This window comes from Marmota marmota, unplaced genomic scaffold, assembly GCF_001458135.2.
Source record: "Marmota marmota marmota unplaced genomic scaffold, marMar, whole genome shotgun sequence".
Taxonomy (NCBI): domain Eukaryota; kingdom Metazoa; phylum Chordata; class Mammalia; order Rodentia; family Sciuridae; genus Marmota; species Marmota marmota.
The window spans coordinates 40,514,744-40,534,121 of NW_025999900.1; the positions used below are offsets into that span (position 1 = coordinate 40,514,744).

Below are 19,378 nucleotides of genomic sequence, written 5' to 3' on the forward strand. Positions count from 1 at the left end.
GCTAATAAGCACTTAATAATGTTAAACACTGTCAGGTTGTTTAGGGGAATAAATGAGAAACAGTTGTATATTTAGTTCTTCCTAAGTCATCCTGACAAACATTTTGATTTCCTGAGTATGTAGTTCTGCCAGACATGTTTAAATGTATCTGTAAAGTTGAAAATAAAAGAATAAAAATTGGATGAAAGAACATTGTGGTGCTAAGTGCTTAGCAAGCCAGTGAATTTTTTAGTGTAGTTCTCACACTATAGAACTTTCCTTTAAGTCATTTTATTGAAAATAAATGCTCTAGCTGGAGCAATCAGACAAAAGAAATTAAAGGGATATGCATAGGAAAAAAAGAACTCTAAACTATCACTGTTTGCCTATGATATGATTCTATATTTAGAAGTTCCAAAAATTCCAACAGAAAACTTCTAGAACTAATAAATGAATTCATCAAAGTGGCAGGATATAAAATCAATACCCATAAATCATATGCATTTTTATACATAAACGAAGAATCCATTGAAAGAGAAATTATGAGAACTACCCCATTTAAATGGCTGAGGTTAAGGGTCAGCGTTAGAGCGCTCACCCTGCACGTGTAAGGCCCTGGGTTCGATCCTCAGCACCACATAAAAATAAACAAATAAATATAAAGTTATTGTGTTCAATACAACTACAAAAAATCAATACTTATAAAAATAAAATAGACTAAAAAAATACTTGGGAATCAGTCTAACAGAAGAGATGAAAGACTTCTAAAATGATAATACAGAACACTGGGCTGGGGATGTGGCTCAATCGGTAGCGCGCTCTCCTGGCATGCGTGTGGCCCGGGTTTGATCCTCAGCACCACAAAGATGTCGTGTCCGTGGAAAACTAAAAAATAATAAATATTAAAAATTCTCTCTCTCTCTTAAAAAAAAAAAAAAAGAAAATACAGAACACTAAAGAACGAAATTAAAGAAGACCATAGAAGATAGAAAGATCTCTCATGCTCTCATGCTCCCGCTTGAGCCACATCCCCAGCCCCCCAAAATGACATTCTTTTTAGAACTAGAAAAAGCAATCATGAAAATCATTTGGAGTAATAAGAGATCCAGAATAGCCAAAGCAGGAGGCACCACAGTTCTAGAACTTAAAGTATATGACCAAGCTACAGTTAACAGAAATAGCATGGTATTGGCACCAAAATAGACATGTAGACCAATGGTACAGAATACAGTTATCCTCATACTAGACAAAGGCGCCAAAAACATACATTGGAGAAAGGATAGCCTCTTAAACAAAGAAGTGCTGGGAAAACTGGAAATCCATATGTAGCAAAATGAAATTAAACCTGTATTTCTCACCAACCACAAAACTTAAAGTGGATCAAGGACCTAGGACCTGCATCTAATAGATGAAAAAGTAGGCCCAAATCTTCATGTTGTATTAGGCCCTGACTTCCTTAACAGCATTCCTAAAGCATAAGAAATAAAATCAAGAATCAATAAATGGGATGAATTCAGTCTAAAAAGCTTTATCTCAGCAAAAGAAACAATCATTGAGGCGAAGAGATTTTATCACACACATCAGAGTGCAATCAGGATAGATAAAGAACTCAAAAAACTTGAACCAACATCCATCCTAATCAATAAATGGACAGACACTTCTCAGATGATACATAGACGGTTAACAAATACATGAAAAAAATGTTCAACATCTAAAATTAGAGAAATGCAAATAAGAACTGCTTCATCTCACTTCAGTCAGAATGGCAGTTATCAAGAAGTGTTATAAGTATTGGGAGGATTTGGGGAAAAAGGTACACTCATACATTCCAGGTGGGACTGCAAATAGGTGCAATCACTTTGGAAAATAGTGTGGAGATTCCTCAGGAAATATGGAATGGAACCACCATTTGACCCAGCTATCCCATTCCTGGGTTTATTTCCAAAGGACTTGAAATCAGCATACTATAGTGATGCAGCCAAACAAATGTTTATAGCAGCTCAGTTCACAATACCTAAACTGGAACCAGCTAGATGCCCATCAATTGAAGAATGGATAAAGAAAGTGTGGTATATATACACAATGGAATATTATTCAGCATTAAAATTATGGCATTTGCAGTTAAATGGATGGAGTTGGAGAATTTTATGCTAAGCCTAGTAAGCCAATCCCAAGAAACTAAACGCCTAATGTTTTCTCTGATTAGTGTGTGATGATCCATGATGGAGTGCTGTGCATAGGAGAATGGAGAAACTTTAGATTGGCAAAGGAGAGAGTGGGGAGGAAATATGGGGGTAGAAAAGATGGTGAAATGAGATGGACATTATTACTATGTATGATTGCACGAATGGTGCGTCTTTACTTCATGTACAGCCAGAGAATTGAAATATCACACTCATTTTGTGTGTGATGAATTTAAATGCATTCTGCCGTCATATACAACTAAAAAATAAAGAAAAAGAAAAGATGCTTTTCAGTAGATAAAGTTCTAAGTCACTATTGTTGGGAGATGGTGATGATAACTTATCTTCCATGTGTTACTTAGTGTTCTTTTTTTTCTCTTGCAGGTACTTGATGAAGAAGCAGAAGTTTTTATAGTCAAAATGTGGAGATTATTGATATATGAAACAGAAGCCAAGAAAATTGGTCTTGTGAAGTAAAACTCTTTTTACATTTAGAGTTCCATTTCAGATTTCTTCTTTCTCACCCTTCAAAGGACTTTGAATTTTTTTTTTGTCTTCAAAGGCATTTGTGAGATCTGTAATTTTTTTTTAAATGTAGAAAAATGTGAATTTTTTTTTTTTGTCCTCTAATTTGTTAATTCCCTGTGTACTCCCTTGGTTGTAAAGTCATCTGAATCCTTGGTTCTCTTTATACTCACCAGGTACAAATTACTGGTATGTTTTATAAGCTGCAGCTACTGTACACAGCCTATCTGATATAATCTTGTTCTGCTGATTTGTTCCTTGTAAATATTAAAATGACTCCCCAATTCTTTTGCAGAATTCCACTTAATATTGAACCGTACTGTATAGGAACCAATGTGAATGATTTTAATTGAAAGTATATCAGTCATATCTATTACCACCTCCACCCTCCTTTGATGAGAAATGGCAAGCCCTCATGAAAGCGTGAAATTTAAAATTAGTATGCAAAAATTAGCAGACAATCCATTCTTACTGTATCTCCGTATGAGTGTGTTTGTGTGAATGTATGTATAAAAGTCTATCTTTTCCCTAATTGCTTTGGTGGGGTTCCCTTAAATGTTTCCTAATTGAACAATAGAATCAAAAAGGAAAGTGATATTGTGCCAATCCAAATGTCTGGTATAATAAGGTTAGAGGTTCCCAGAGCATGGTATTCTCCTGTGGTGAAAAGTAGTCTGCTGTTAGGATTGGGTTTCCCTGTGTATAGCTGACTGCTTCAGATTCTTTTGTAAAGGAGTATGGATTCCTCCTCATCCCCAATTTCATTGCTCAGAAATGATGCAAATTCTAAAATTTTGGGAAAGTTTTTTTTAGCCCATTTTGTCCCATTGTCTGATATGTGGAATACATATAAAACTTAATTGAGCAACACTTGTGATAACTTTGAAATAATACTTGAACATATTTTTGCAGAATTGAAAACTTGGAATTTAATGGGTTTAGTACATTTGTGTAATAACTGGTCCTTGATCTTGGTGTACTCCTTTGTTTAAGGGGAAAAGAAATCTTCATTCCAAAAGCATTAGTGGAGAAGAAGGAGGGGGGAGGGAAACCTTAAAAACAAAGGGACTGAGGATGTAGCTCAGTGGTAGAGTCATACTTTTCATGCTAGAGCTCTGGGTTCAATCCCTTGCACCAAGAAATATAAAGTCAAAACAAAGGATAAAATTAGATTAAGTTTACAAGCTAGAAGAATTTGCCAAACCAGGAATATAGCTTTGCAATTTATAAGGATAAATGATTCAAGGCATCTACCAATCTCTTCTCATCCAAGTTTAAATATAACTGATGATACGTTTAGAGACATACCAGGGGCTTTTTTAATGGTATATGAGACTATTACCTGGGAGCAAAATATACCTGAAAATCTAACAATTTTTAAACAGTGCTTTCTTAATTCAAATTAGGTGCAGCTTTTCCCATGTCTATTTATTTAAAAGAAAAAGATTGGCCTGTTAGAAAAGCCTAACTGAGCTTAAGTTACTAGATTTTTTTTTTACATTTTTTGAGGATATTTGGAAACACTGTTCTGAAACATTGAGCCATGATATGGTTCCATTATGTAAATATTTGAAACATTAAAAATGTATATATTTGATCTTGGGGATTCATTCTTTCAGAGTCTTGTAAATAATGGCATCATGTTGTAATCATGTAGTACATGCTAAAAAATATAGGCTGAATTTTTTAATGGGCTTGGTTTTTATGACTTGGTGTTAGATCAAAGAGGCCTTTTACCTTATTTTGGATGAATCTACAATATATGGAAATATGTCTTTGTGGTGATAAAATATTTAAATTTTGGTTTCTTAAGGGAAAATTTCAGAAAGATGCGCCTGTAATTGTACAAATTTATTAACCTTCTCTCAGATTCATCCTGGCTATCAGCCTAAGATCTAGGCCACAGCAGTTTATTTTGCTCCTGTATCTTACCATATTGCATAGTTATTGCTTCTAAGATATTAGATTAGGTGGCTTTTATTCAATATATATTCACATTTTTTTAGATCAGAGCAGGAGTGGCCATAGTAAGTAGCAGGGATTCAAAGACTTAATAAAGTCATGGTCTAATGCTAGCTCAAATCAAGTTTTGTCACTAAGCTTCATCAAAAACCTTTTAGGTTTTCAGAGTTTCTTCAGAATTACATATAAAGAATTGGACATCTATAAAGTGGCATATTCTAGTGTCTTGCAAAAATGTTTCTCTGAAATTCCTTGAATTTTGTCTTTACCATGAACCTATAAATTAATTTCAGTTAGGAAACCCTATATTAATTCATATTGCCCATTCAAATTATTATAAAACTACACTAAAAGTCTTCAGAACCATTGCTGATCTGGCATTTAGAAAACTAAAATGCTGTTTCCTCATTTGACCCTAAAAATAATTTAGGTATATATAAAGGAAGAAAGGTAAGTAAAAAAATTGAGGTAGTTTTTCTTAAACTTCAGTGTGTGCTTAAATCACTTGGTGGACCTTGTTCTAGTTCAGAACTTTGTTTAGTAGGGCTGGGTAGTCATGACATTTTGCAGCTCCCGTTTGATGCCAGTGACAACTGATCTTACTAAGGACTGTATTTTGATGAGCACTTTAAGGTAACTACTCAGTATTATTTTTAGTCTAACAGAGTACACAAATGCATCTTAGTTTTTCTTTTTAAGTAGATTTTAAAGAAAAAACATTTTGAAAGCAGATATATGAAAAATTTTCTATTCAGGAACATAATCTTCCAAGGTCATGACTGAGAACTACCCTAATAGTCTAGGTTTTCTCCCAGCCAGCCTTTGATCATGTTCTCCTTTGAAAGTTTTTGTTTTTTTTTTTCTTTTAGTTTTATCATTGTCATTCCTATAAACTATATAATAGTATGAATTCGTAATTATTTTTCAGGGTGCTGTTTCAAGTCACAAATCAGGCATGAATACTAGCTCTGGTGAGCATATTGAAAAAACATTGGTTTGAGCTGAATTGAACTGGCACTCTCTTTTTTCCCCTCCATTCATATGAAATAGAAAAAAATTTTATGATACAAATAAATGTAATCAGGTATTATACAATGTTTATATGGTCTTTTTACCCAAATCCTGGTAATAAGTTCTATGCATGTCCTCAATTAATACCCCAAAACTGATGAAAGCTCTTCTGTCAAAAGTGTTATAGATTTTTCTGGGTCATGTTTCAACAGTATGAGATTGATGAATAATTTTGGTTAGGAATAAAATGATGAAATTGATTTGTGAATGGTGCTGGAGATAAAAATAGTATGAGAAAGAATCTAGATAGGCAAATAAACAGTATGGGTATCAAAAAGAATAAAAGGAAATATGTATTAAACCCAGGAGCTATTACTACTATTACATTCATACTGTAGACCAAAATGATAAACTGTTAGGTTTTTTGGGAAATATGATTATTGTGAATTATTGAAATATTTATGTTCATCATTTTGCATTTCAGTGCTTACCTGTTCCATCTTTGATATATGTCTTTCCATTTCATTTATTATTTGAGTTAATGAAGGTCAAATTAGGAGTAGCAATATTAAATGCCCAGTAAAAGTAATTTCTAAAGCAAAAATGAATAAAAAATTCTTTCTAAGCAATGTTTTTGGAATTACATGACATGCCAGAGTTTGTGTACTCTGCTATATCACTGATCAGTTGGATTGATTGAGTTTTTTAGATTATTGGGCACTGGAAGGGAGCTAATGCCTCTATTTTTGCTGTATGTTTATTTAGTCACTGAAGCTCATGGTATTGAGATCAGAGCTGTTCTTGTTATAAATAATCTTACTATGAATTAACCCATTAAAATGTATCTTGCAGTTACATATTTTTATATAGTTTTGCATTCAGTGACTTTTTTTGGTATACTTTTGTGCCATTCATGCTATCAGCTTAAGTAGATGTGATACATAAGACAAGTTCCTCTATTACTTATCTAAGTTTGGACAAAAATTAAGTACACAGGAAGTTATGGAACAGCAGAATGTATACATACAAAGTACTGTATGAATTATTGAAGTTGCCAGTTTCACGTTTGAGGGGTGGAGCCAATAGAAATGTTCTTAGCCCCTGTACAAATGGTCATGTAGCCTGTATATGGGATTCTAATTGTCTAGATTTGCATTATCAAATAGTAACCACTAATGACAAACAGTTTCATAATGAAATTTATCAATCACCCAAGCCATATCTTGGGTGTTCTAGAATCACATGTTTTCAGATATTCACATGGGACAGTGCCAGTCTAAATGGAAATATGGACTTGGTAATGTGCTTGCTAATTGGGGGGGGGGGGGAATCCCAGCATAGAATTGAAAGCATTTTTAGCAAAATTTTTTTGAAACAAAGTTTTGTGAATTGAAGAATAGTTACAAACAACTATTTTCCTGCTTTCTTGTTTTTGGTAACAAAAAGAAAAACTATACACACTTTACATTGTTGAGTCCAAAAATAATAATCGAAGATCATTTTTTCCCCTGTTAATTTACAGTGTTGGTAACTGTGACCAAAGAGACTTGACTTGTTTTTATTGTGGGTGGAAAAGCTATAGGTGTTCTTTCTGTTCAGCTTGAGGCAGATTTCTAAAGGGATGGTCCAAGTTATTAGATAAGGAAATTAGATGTTGTAATACAAAAACAAAAAATATTTAGAACCTTACACTAGAAGAAACCAGGTGTGGTGGCAAATGTCTGTAATTCCAGGTACTTAGGAGGAGGAGACAGGAGGATTGTTTTTGAGGTCATCCTGGAGGATGTAGCTATACCCTGTCTCAAAAAATTGAAAGAACTATGGATGTACTTCAGTGGTGGAGGGCTTAACTACTTAGCACACAGAAGGCACTTGGGTCTATCTGTAGTGTCACAAGGCCAGGTGATAGGAAGGGAGGCACATTAGAAAAGTTGTTAAGCATGTTCTTTGCAGTTCTGGTTCTTAAGTTGGTTACAACATCCATCTTAAAATCTCGGGTTTCTGCAGGCGCATATACTCCACATACCCTATCAAGAAGACCTCCCTCACCTCACTTGCTTTGTTTGCTAACCACATTTCTGCTATTTTTTTGTGCTTTGCTTAGGTAATTTCCATTTTCTTAGTCTGGAACTTGTTTTAAAGAACAATACTTGGGCTGGGGTTGTAGTTGGTGGAGCTCTTGCCTAGCATGCGTGAGCCACTGGGTTCAATCCTCAGCACCACAAAAATAAAATAAAGGTATTGTTTCCATCTACTATAAAATTATTAAAAATAAACAATACTTGGATCCTAACTTTTCCATTATATTATTGAGATTCCTGAACGAGTGGTTTTTTTAATGTGCTCTCCAAATGTCTCAAATCTCACTTAACCTTCATTGTACCTCACCATTTCACTGATGGCTGGTGACTAGTGACAGCCTTGTAAGAGGCTATGGACATTTGCTCCATGCCTGGATATCTTCATGGTGTCTATCACTTTTGCCTCATCCAAGTCTGTCTCAGTGTTCTGCTTAGTGTACCCTGGATGTTTGTATTACTATAAAGATGAAGGGATATCGAAAACTGGAAAAAGTTATCTGTTACTCATTCTCTACCTTTTTAATACCTTTTTTGTTTCCGTTTGCAAGAATGTTTTGACGCTGAGTGTAAGTAGTTAATATGTCTTTAATAGAAAAAAATTTTTCGTGCACATCATTTTTAATGACATCAAATGGGTGATTTATTATAGGACATTTCACTTCCAATTTTTGTCAAGTCAATATACCATGAATATCTTTGCACAAAATTTTTGTATCAAGATTGTTTTTAAGAACAGCATTAAAAACATTTTTAAACAGCATTTTTAAGAACAACATTCTACTCAGCAGATTGTAATCGAAGAGACTGAAGTAATTCACAAATAAGTTTAGCCATGTTTCACAAATGTATAATAGAAGTCTTCTATATGTGAGGCATTGTTATCAGCACGTGTGATATACAAGTGAACAAATCCGCGAAAACCCTTACCCTTAGGATATTTAAGGGTGGTAGAAGTCAGCGATTTTACAGATTACCTTTCATTTGTTGTTCCACTCCCCTTTCTCCATTTTTTTCTTTCAACCCTATTAATGGAAAAGATCACTTAAGTATTGGAGCAGTGTTGAGTGTGGGCAAGGGAGGAGCGAGGGATTGGGGGTTGATGTTCTGGAATGTGAAGGTGTATTTTGAGAAATTTGAAATAAATGTGAAAAATATCATTTGGCAAGTTATGTCCGTGTTCATTTTTAGTTTTCTGATTACCCGAGTTTGAACACTTACATTATTCACTATTGGATACTTTCAGATAAAAATGTATGAATGTTAGCACATAGCTCTATAAAAAGATACGGAGAAATGACCTGATTGAGCAACCCACTGTGAACCTAATATTTGAAATTTTAAAACTAAGACACTTTCTGCTGTTGAGAAACTTATCGTCTAGGAGTACTAGAGTTCTCAAACTTGGAGACTTGAGTCCAGGAGGATAATTTAGAATGCAGTTTCTCGTGTTCTCCATCCACCAGAAGTTTTGTTTATTAAGTGGGTATATATATTTAAGATTTTAGGTAGCATCCTCTTAGTGATGCAGCTGATTTGCATTTTGAGTTAACCTTCGAAACAAGTAGTGGAGAGAAAAAAAATTGAGGAGTCATCACGTGAAAGCTGGAAAAAACAAGCTGGGCCGGGTGTACGTGGAATCTTGTTCTCCGCTTCACGGGAGCCTCAGATCTCTGACCACCTCCAACATCTGGCAGCATCCTAAACCGGTTGCTCCAGGAGCGCGTGGCTGGTTGTAGCTCAGGGACCCCCCACCTCCGCAGTCTGCGCGCACGGCCGGAAGCTCCGCCTCCTCCTAGGCTAATAGCCAACGTCGCCAGGGCCGGAAATGACGACACCCGTGAGGCCTCTAGGGCGGGGCCTGGGACGGGCTGCTCAGGAGGCCTTGATTTCACATCGGAAACAAAACAGCCGCGGCTTGGGAAGTAACATCGGCTGCGAGTGGGTTGCGGCGGCCGGGAAGGAGAAGGTGCGTGATCCGGTGTCTGGGGAAAGAGAAAGGTGTCCCTAACTCTGTGTTGACTGAGGCGGCCGCAGACAAGGCCCGGTCCTTTGTCGCCGCGGGTTGCGGAGCCGGTGTCCTCGAGGATGAGGGGCGGGGCGCGGCCGGGTGGAGACCGAGGAACCTCTCGTGGGAAACGAGGAGGGGCGGCCGGTTTCTTGGGTTCCCGGCGCGGCGCGCGTTCAGGTTGGAGATTCCCCTCCGATCTTTGGCCTGGAAATGCTGTCTTCCCGAAACCACCTCTCAGGGTGCAGGTGCTTGGAGTGGAGCAGGAGAAAGAGGAAGCGCCCTGGGCTGGGTCGGCTTGAGCAACTGCTGAAACTCTCGCGCTTCAAGCTCAGTGTCCTTTCCAGAAGTGAGTGGCGCTCAGGGCCAAGTTCCCCACGTCTCACTTGCCACGCGATAAGCTGGTCTGTTGCTTTTTCCTTGATCGAGATTGTCACGATGCATGTGTGTTTGATGCTTGCATGCGTCTTCAATATTTGCTTCTTTTCCTTCTGTCACATTCTTTTCATATGCGTGGCACTGTGGTGATTAAGAGCTTCGCTTTAGGCACATCAGTCTGGTAGTGGAGGCTGGAACAGCTAAGAGAATTGAGGTGACTTTTGCATAATTCAGGTGAGATAATGAAAGTTGGCAGAGGCTTAGGAGAAAAGGACCTGAACTAAACATAAACGAATTGAGCAGGGAATGAAGTGTGAAGTTGTGTAGGAGGTTTTAAGTTTAGAGGATGGGAGACAGTATCTCAGAAATAAGGAAGTCAAGAGGAAAGAACTAAAGAGGAATGACCAGGAAGTGGTTTGGAAGTATCACTTTTAAAGTGTCAGCAGGTGAAAATGCCCTGTGGCCAGTAAAGGAACAGTAAATATGAGTCACTTTGCCAGTTGATGCTGGATTAATGGAGGCTATACCTAAGAGAAGAAAGGGAAGGCGGAGGCCAAAGACAAGACTAGGGAACATTTATAATAAGGGAGCGATACAAGGGTGAGGAGGCTGTTGAGGAGAATGAGTGTGGGAGGAGGGTTCAGAACCACAACAGGGCAATGTCAGAACAGCTGAGGAAGGGAGGGAAGCTTCAGGAAGGAAGATACTGTCAGGGATTTGGGGTGTTTGGCCTGCCGTAGCATAAAGAATGGAAAATTTAGAGCAGCACTGTTCAGTAGAAACAATGTGAGCCACAAATGTTAATTTAGAATTTTGGTATAGACATATTTTTAAAGGTAACAACAAACAGGTGAAATTAATTTGAATGGTATTTTATTTAACCTAGTATAACTAACATTTTTGTTTCAGCATGTAGTCAATAGAAAATTTCCTTGTTTGTCTTCCCTTCTAGATAGTAAGCTCCTAAGTAGACAAAAGCAATATATGATTCCCTAGCATCCCCAGTACCTATCACAGTTTAGCCAGACATGGCGATGCGTGCCTGTTATCCCAGCTACTTGGAAGACTGAGGCAAGAGGACGTTCAAGGACAGCCTGGGCAATTTAGTGGGACTCTGTCTTAAAATAAAATATAAAAAGGGCTGGAGTTGTAGCTCAGTGGTAAAGTGTCCCTGGGTTCAACACCCAGTTCAAAAAAAAAAAATAAGAAAAAAGGAATTTTTTAATAATGTATTCTTAATAATGTGCTTCGTTTTCTAAGGCCCTGTGGGGGAACCTATATAGCATGTGGTATTTGCATCATATGTCCTTAATTAAACCAAAAATTCTGAATTGTAAACAGGACCTAAGGGTTCAGATAAAGGATTCTGGGTTTGTCTCAGTTCATCTTTGTTGTATCTTCTGAGCCAGCATCACCATTATTTTAAAGCAAGTTGCTACAGTAACTCTACACAGCTTACCTCCCCCAACCTTAGCAGATTAGAGCATTTATTCTCACTCCAGTATTTATTCTCTGCTTCAAGATGTAGGTGTGTAAATAGTGGGGGACCATTCTGTTTTGCCTGTCTATTCTGAGGTCCAGGCTGAAGGGGCAGGAGCTACCCAGGGTGAGCTCAAAACAACAGCAGAAGTACAAGAAGGCAGCCAGTTATGGTGGCACATACGTGTAATCCCAGCAACTCCAGAGTCTGAGGCAGGATTGGAAGTTTGAGGCCAGCCTCAACAATTTAGCAAGACCCGGTTCCAAAATAAAAAAGGGCTGGGGATTTAGCTCATTTTTAAAGTGCCCCTGAGTTCAATCCTTGGTACAAAAAAAAAAAAAAAAAAAAAAAACCTAACTATAATTAATCAATTGGCATCTAAACTTTTCATCTTAACTTTGCAGAAAGAGAAACAAATGCCTCTCTATTTACCATCTGAGAATGTTCAAGAGCTTGTATAAAATGGTGTTGTATTTGCATATAACCTACACACATCTGTAAACTTTAACTCATCTCTAGATTCTACCTAATATAATGCATATGCTGTTTGGGGAATGACAAGAAAGTCTGTTCAGTATGGACAATTCTTTTATTGTGAGATGTTTTCTGTGATTGAATTGGAGGATGGGGGCCCTGAGGACATGGAGGGCTGACTGGGAATTCTGGGGAAGGGAGCGGATATTTGGTGAATAATAATCTAATCTACCACAGATGGTTCGCAGAGGTGGAGTGGGATGGAAGGAGGGGGAAAAAAATCACTACATAGGATGCATCGCTGTCCTTGCTCTTTTTAGCACTTACCACTTTGAAAAAATCTCTTCTGGGGCTGGCTCCTAATCACTTAAAAATCAGAAGTCTTCCAAGGATGTAGTCCCAAAGTTTTCAATTAATTTAGATTTTTTTTTTTTTTTTTGCTACTGGGGATTGATCCCAGGGCCTTGTGCATGCAAGGCAAGCACTCTACCAACTGAACTATATCCCCAGCCCTAAATTATTTTTTAATTAATTTCAATTATAGAATACAGTTTAGTGTGGTTACATTTACTGTTGGATGTGAGCCTTTAAATACTCCACCCACCTGTGTAACTAGAACTTGAGCTGCCTGTGGGGAGGAGCTGTCAAAATGATACCAAGAGTGAAATACTTTCTTTGGAAAAGAATAAGTCAGAAACTGATTTGGTCCTTGAAAACTTTTTAGCCTCATAATGCAGGTTAAGCAAAAAATACTTCTGGCAGTTTTCTAAGTGAAAGAGAAACTGGTCAAGTGGTTTAGCCAGTCAAGCAAGTCAACAAACTTTTTGTGCTGGAGGAGCTCATGACTAAGTCTCATGAAGAGATTTCTGTACAATACCAGTTTTTTTTTTTAAATATTTATCTCTGAGAGTGAAGAAAGAGATGGTACCAAATATTAAGTAACTGATGTTCTACAGGAGCTTGAGATTTAGTTGTTATCTTGGGAATGTAGTAAGAGGGAGGAAAAAATATATGTACACACACACACACACACACACAATTTTCTGTGGGTGCTTCCACTAATGTAATTTTTGGTGGGGTTCTTTTTTTTGTCTTTTTTGGAACTGGGGGTTGAACCCAGGGCTTTGCGAATGCAAGGCAGACGCTTTGCCACTGAGCTACATCCCAGCCCTGTAATTTTTAATAAACCTAATTTGAGATTCTAAATATTTCCTTGGTGATACTTTCTGGAATGCTAAAGGATAGAGAAGGTTTCCAGTTGGACAGATTTTTCTCATCTAAGCTTTGAGGTTATTTGCAGTTCTCTTGGGACTTTTTTAGTCTCTTTGTATAAAGTAGAAAGAAATTCTAGTTGCTCATCAGACTACAATTTCTCTTTCCTTTTGTCTGATTGAGCAAATGTCTTGAGAGAAAGGAAATGGATGGCAGTGAATTCAAATGATGAGCTCTGTCAGTCCTCTGCAGGTGGCCAGAGAGGAAGGCACCTGATCCACTTCTGTCCCTCCTTCTCCTTCTGAGGCAGGTCACATGAAAGATCCTCTCTTCCCAGCTACTATTTTTTTGGGTTCAGAAGGCTCAGCTGAAATGTTATAAAATCTAAGAGTGTCTTTTGTCATGCTTCCTGAACAGTGGGGTCATTGACCTTTTCTATGCAGTCATCAATTGCTTTCAGCTGCTACTGGACCCTAATCAACTCTGCTTGGCCTGCCCCTTGGTACCAATAGTATGTGTTTGTTCTCCAGGCCTGACCAGGCTCTGCTGCCTGCCTCTGCTTCCTTCTGTGCTCCATGTGAAGCCAGCTCCTCCAGGGATGCTCACCCTGTAACACTGTGACCTTCAGAGCATCAGGGGAGGCCTGCAATTTTTCTCTGAATGACTGGAAACCCCGCCACTAGATATCAGATGACCTGGGTTCTAAAACTGACTTTCTAATTCACTTGCTCCTTAACCAGCTGAGGCAAATGCTTTTACCTTTCCTGAGTTTTTGTTGTTTGTTTATTTGTTTGTTTGTTTTTACATGTAAGTACTGATTCTTTTCCTCAAGATTTTTTTTAAAGAATCAAATGGAATAATGGTTGTGGAAAAACTTTGAAAATGGTATTGATATGCTAAAGCGGCAACCTTGATATTGATAATTCTTGTTAAGATTTGTTTGAGAAAACTCCAGTATGGTGATCAATTTGTCTGCATTCTGGTAATAGCTGAACAAATCCTGTGTAAAGGTAAAAAATGGAAACTGTTTAAATTAAAATGACCAGACTTCATCCTTTTGAAAAATAAGTACTAGGATTGTACTATGGAGAATGGTTTTGGTACTTCAGGTTTTAATTTATAGTTAGAGCAGTTATTGAAGTTAAAGATCTCATTTACTTGTAAGCAGTAGGTTTTACTGGTAATAAAAATCAGCTCAATATGTCTTAGCCCTCATTGCTATAAATTCCTATAGGGCAGAGATGGAATTTTACAAAGGCAATAGAATATAACATCCAGTTCCTTTGTTTGCCAGATCTGACTTGGGCAGGTCAATTAACTTCTGTCTGCCATGATGTTTTTATCTGTAAAATAAGTACAGTGAAGATAATAAGTTTGCTAAATCTCAGTGTCTTGAGTTTTGTAAGGAAGTAGATGGTGTTTATCTTATTTAGCAAAAGAATAATCACTTTCTTATTGTTTAGTATTATTCTAAATTTATAGTACAAGGTTATAGGTTATTCTGATCTTATTTAAATGTATAATCGCCTTTCTCCTGCTTTTATTTTACCAGTAAATGTAATATACTTTATTCCATTTATTATGTTTTATTTATGTTCACCTGCATTACCCTTTCTTGCCTTCTGTCTTTGTTTTGTTTGGCTAACACTGTCTTTTTTACTTATTTCGTTTATGACGTATCATATAAGAAAGTTAATGGCCGGGTGCAGTGGCTCACTCCTGTAATCCCAGTGGCTGGAGAGGCTGAGGCAGGAGGATTTCGAGTTCAAAGCCAGCCTCAGCAAAAATGAGACACTAAACCACTCAGTGAAACCTTGTCTCTAAATCAATTACAAAATAGGGATGAGGGTGTGCCTCAATGGTTGAGTACCCCTGAGTTCAATCCCTGGTACCAAAAAAAAAAAGTTAATGACAGATTTCTAAGGATTTTCTATACTAGAGCTGTACTTTCAGTGATATAGTTGTCAGAGTGATTCCGCCGGTTATTGGTGACAAGTTCTGCTTTGTCATATATTGAAGTATAACATTAGAGAAGAATACTGTGGCAAGCATATAAAGCAGGGTTTATTTAAAAAGGGAGTAACATAGACTCCTTCCAGCAGGAAGAAGGGGGCCATAGCTGATATCCTGGTATCCCAAGAAGTGAGGGGTTTTTGCCCTTTTTTGTATGTCTCAGGCTTCCTTTGTTCTCCTGCTCTCTTCCCCTTATCTCTCTCCTTCCTGCATATGTGAGTAGGCCCAAGAGAGCTCAGGTGGGGTGGCCAAAAGGTGAGAAGCAGATGAATGGGGGAAGGGCCAGATGGAGCAGCCCAGGACCCATTAATTAACTACTTTTATAACTCCAGGGAGGGAGGGACAATTCCTGGGACAGGTTACCTTAGCAACAGGTTGGAGCAGGGGCAAGTTATCTTGGTAAGGGTGGAGGAAGGGCTCTGAAGGCATTTCATTCCCTCAGGGGGCAGTCTGCAACTTCCCAGACCCACTCCAATTGGCCTCCTTGATCCAGCCTGACTCAATTTACCTATCAATCCTGACTGCCTGTCTAATTTTGGCTTCACGAGCAGCCAGTGGGCATAACTGTTAAGAAATTTTCCAATGTGATATCTTTAAGCAAAAAAAATTTGGGGTTAGCAAGTGTTTTTGTGGAAAGGAATGGCATAATATGTACTCTGCTCACCATTAATGGTACACTGATGTTAAAATTTCAACCACACAATTAACTTAAAAATCTAGTAAGGTGTGGGACACATGTCTTTAATCCCAGAGGCTCAGGAGGCTGAGGCAGGAGGGTCACAAGTTCAAAGCCAACCTCAGTAAATTAGTGAGGGCTTAACCAACTCAGTGAGATGCTGTCTTTAAATAAAATATAAAAAAGGGCTGGGAGAGCTGGGCTTGTGGCTCAATGATAGAGCACTTGCCTAGCATATGTGCAGTATTGGGTTTGATCCTCAGCACCGCATATAAACAAATAAATAAAATAAAGGTCCATCAACAACTAAAGATATATTAATAAAAGGGGGGGGGGGATGTGGCTCAGTGGTTTAATGCCCCTGGTTAAATCCCTGATAACTCCCCTCCCCCAAAAGAAGTAGAAAATAAATAAAACATAAAAATCTAGGAGTTTAAAGTAAGGACATTTACTTTGACTACTTACTGTTCATTGAAGCATAATATGGAAGTGCCACAGATCATGGGACTGCAGCTCAGTGCATTTTTACAAAGTGAAACCCATTTGTAGCTGGCACCCAGGTTAAGAAACAGGACAGTCCCTGTACTCCAAAAGCTTTCCACAGCCCTTCTTCCAGTGAAGAGACACCCCCCCCCATAAAAGTAATTGTTTTTTGTTTTTGTTGTTTTTTTTTAAATGAGAGAGAGAGAGAGAGAGAGATAATTTTTTAAAATATTTATTTTTTGGTTTTCGGCGGACACAACATCTTTGTTTGTATGTGGTACTGAGGATCAAACCCGGGCTGAACGCATGCCAGGTGAGCCTGCGACCGCTTGAGCCACATCCCCAGTCCAAAAGTAATTGTTTTTATTTGCATTTTCAATTTATTTTATCCTAAAACATTTACATTTACCATGTCTTACTTAATACTGATTTCCAACTCGCTGATCCCATGCCAGTTGGCTGTAGGCTGAGGGGAAGGGAGGAGAAAGGTGGACATGGTATATAAGAGCATGTATGCCTAGTTGGTTGAAAAGTTGACATGAGGGGCTGGAGTGTAGCTCAGTGGTAGTGCAGGTGCCCTAGCCTGAAGGAGGCCCTGGATTAGGTCCCCAGCACCCCCACAACCTTCATGATTTGAATGACCCAAATACAGGTAAATGAGGGCTAATTTGAACTTTACTAAAGGAAAAAGGTGCTTTATGCATTTTTTTAAATGACAAATAATTAGAAGAAAAAAATTGGAATATTTAAAGGTTAGAGAATCATGAACTTAACAGTGAAAATGAAATGCGACATTGACAAAATGCTTTTTAATATAAACATGTACATGATGATGATTTATTTTATTTTTGTTGTGTTTGTTTTTGTGGTGCTGAGGTTTGAACCCAGGGCCTCATATGTGCCAGGCAATTGCTCTATCCCTGAGCTACACTGCCAGCCTCCATGATAATGTTTTAGATATTGTGTTTAGTATATTCCAGGATACTTCTTAGGTATGTAAACAGATCATTCTCTTCTATGAAAAGTTGAAGTCCTAAAGGATTTGCTGGTAAAAATTAAGGTAGCCAGGCAAATTGGAATGTGGCCTCCAGGAGGCTGAAGTGTGAGAGACAGTTGTGTCTGTAAGTAGCTGTGCCAGGTGGCAAAGGAGAGACCTGGGGCTGGGAGTCAGAAGTCTGTGATTTGTGTCCTGTTCTCCATGACTATATGTCTATAAACAAGTCACTGAACTTTTCTGGATCCCTTTCTTTTTTTTGTGTGTGGTGCTGGGGGTTGAACCCAGGGCCTCTTGCATGTGAGGCAAGCACTCTACCTACTGAGCTATATCCCCAGACCCCCTTTCTACTTTTTAATTTTTAGTTTATTGATTTTTTTGTGTGTGTTTGTGCTGGGGATTGAACTCAGGGCCTCGGGCATGCTAAGTACTGACACACACCCTAACCCCTTCCTCTGCTTTTATGAAATAGATGTTACTTGTCTACTATGCCTTGAGGCATTGTATTAGGATAAAATAAGACAACAGAAAGAATTTTGCAAAATTAAAAATAATTAGACAAATGTTTTGTTTTTGTGGTGATGGGGTTTGAACTAAGGGCATCATGCATATAAGTGTTTCACCCCTGAGCCACTCCCCCAGCCCATAGACAAATGATTGTATAGAGATATAAAAATTAAGTTGCAGTGGGACATGCCTATAATCCCGGCAGCTCAGGAGACTGAGGCAGAAGATTGCAAGTTGGAAGCCAGCATGGGCAATTTAGGGAGACCCTGTTTCAAAAAAGGCTGCAGATGTAGCTCAGTGGTAAAATGCCCTGGAGTTGAATCCCCACTACCACACACACTATATATATATTGATTGGAGTGGTTAGCATGGCAAAAGAAGTATTAAACAGTCTTTAAAATCTTCTCTCTTTACTGTTAATCTAAAATAGTTGAGTATCTTTGTATTTGAGATCTCATTGTCAGAGAGGTGCCTTGAGCTGACAGTGCATCTCTCAGTCAAAGATCATGGCAAAGTTCCACATTTCTGGTTTGCAAGTTGGCCTTGTAAGTATTTAATGAGTATGAACTGATTTACTAGGATTTGACCAACTAGGACTGACCTGGTTAAATCCCATTTCAGATCTGATACAGGAGCCTACAAGTGACAACAGCTTTCAAGGTCCTTAGACAGCTTGGCTTGGAGGAGAACACATGAAAGAAAGGTTTGTTTTTGCTGAATTTAATTTATAAAAGAGATTAAAAAATAAAAGTGTAATTGTAGTGAAAAAGTTCTGTTTTTCCCTTTCAGAGCCCCAGGAAGCTTTGTTTTCTGTGAAAAAGTATTTCTATACAGTTGCTCCAATGACAGAGTTACCTGCACCCTTGTCCTATTTCCAGAATGCACAGATGTCTGAGGACAACCACCTGAGCAATTCTGTACGTAGCCAGGTACAGTGTCAGCCTCTGAAACTTCCCTTGCCAGATTGTGGGTTAAGTTGTCAGCTCCCTTACTTCCAGGAGATGCTAAAGGAGATGGGCAGGCTTTTTCTACTATGCTAAATGTATGTATTTGTGAACTTCTACTGAGAGCAAAGCGTTGAACCCTTCTGTGCTGGGGGACAAAAGGCGAGTGTTGGTTTTTTTAAATTTTTTTTGGTACTGAGGATGACACCCAGGGCTTCCTTTGTACTAGCCAAGTGCTCTACCACTCCCAGCTTTGCAAGGCTGTTTAAGACAGACTTTAATGCATTTCCTCTCTGGCTCAGATATCACCACCTCAGTTGAAGCCTTCTCCAACTTCCTGAAGTGTGAGCATGTCACAGTCCACATTTTACCTGTCTTGCTCTTAGTCTTCCATGGGCTGAGAGCATTTTATTTACTTTTCCCAGTATCTGGTAAGGTTCCTGACAGTGTTTAATAAATGTTCATCAACAA

General features: G+C 38.2%; 2 protein-coding genes across 5 annotated transcripts in view; both read left to right on the forward strand.

The window, feature by feature from the left end:
• Rbm25 (RNA binding motif protein 25) overlaps positions 1 to 4,284 on the forward strand; it is a 60,884-nt gene extending 56,600 nt beyond the window's left edge. For both annotated transcript variants that reach the window (XM_015493586.2, XM_015493581.2), the window contains exon 19: positions 2,547 to 4,284. In XM_015493586.2, the coding sequence (XP_015349072.1) occupies positions 2,547 to 2,639 (93 nt within the window). In that variant the 3' untranslated portion in view covers positions 2,640 to 4,284. The remainder of the gene's footprint in view (positions 1 to 2,546) is intronic.
• Positions 4,285 to 9,568: 5,284 nt separating this feature from the next.
• Psen1 (presenilin 1) overlaps positions 9,569 to 19,378 on the forward strand; it is a 65,613-nt gene continuing 55,803 nt past the window's right edge. Inside the window, exons 1-4 of one of the 3 annotated variants that reach the window (XM_015493603.2) lie at positions 9,578 to 9,707; positions 9,988 to 10,095; positions 18,585 to 18,666; positions 18,753 to 18,892. In XM_015493603.2, coding sequence (XP_015349089.1) covers positions 18,806 to 18,892 — 87 coding nt within the window. In that variant the 5' untranslated portion in view covers positions 9,578 to 9,707; positions 9,988 to 10,095; positions 18,585 to 18,666; positions 18,753 to 18,805. Of the gene's footprint in view, positions 9,708 to 9,987; positions 10,096 to 18,584; positions 18,667 to 18,752; positions 18,893 to 19,378 lie in introns of all 3 variants that reach the window. The other 2 variants (XM_015493596.2, XM_015493610.2) reach the window with 2 other exon arrangements.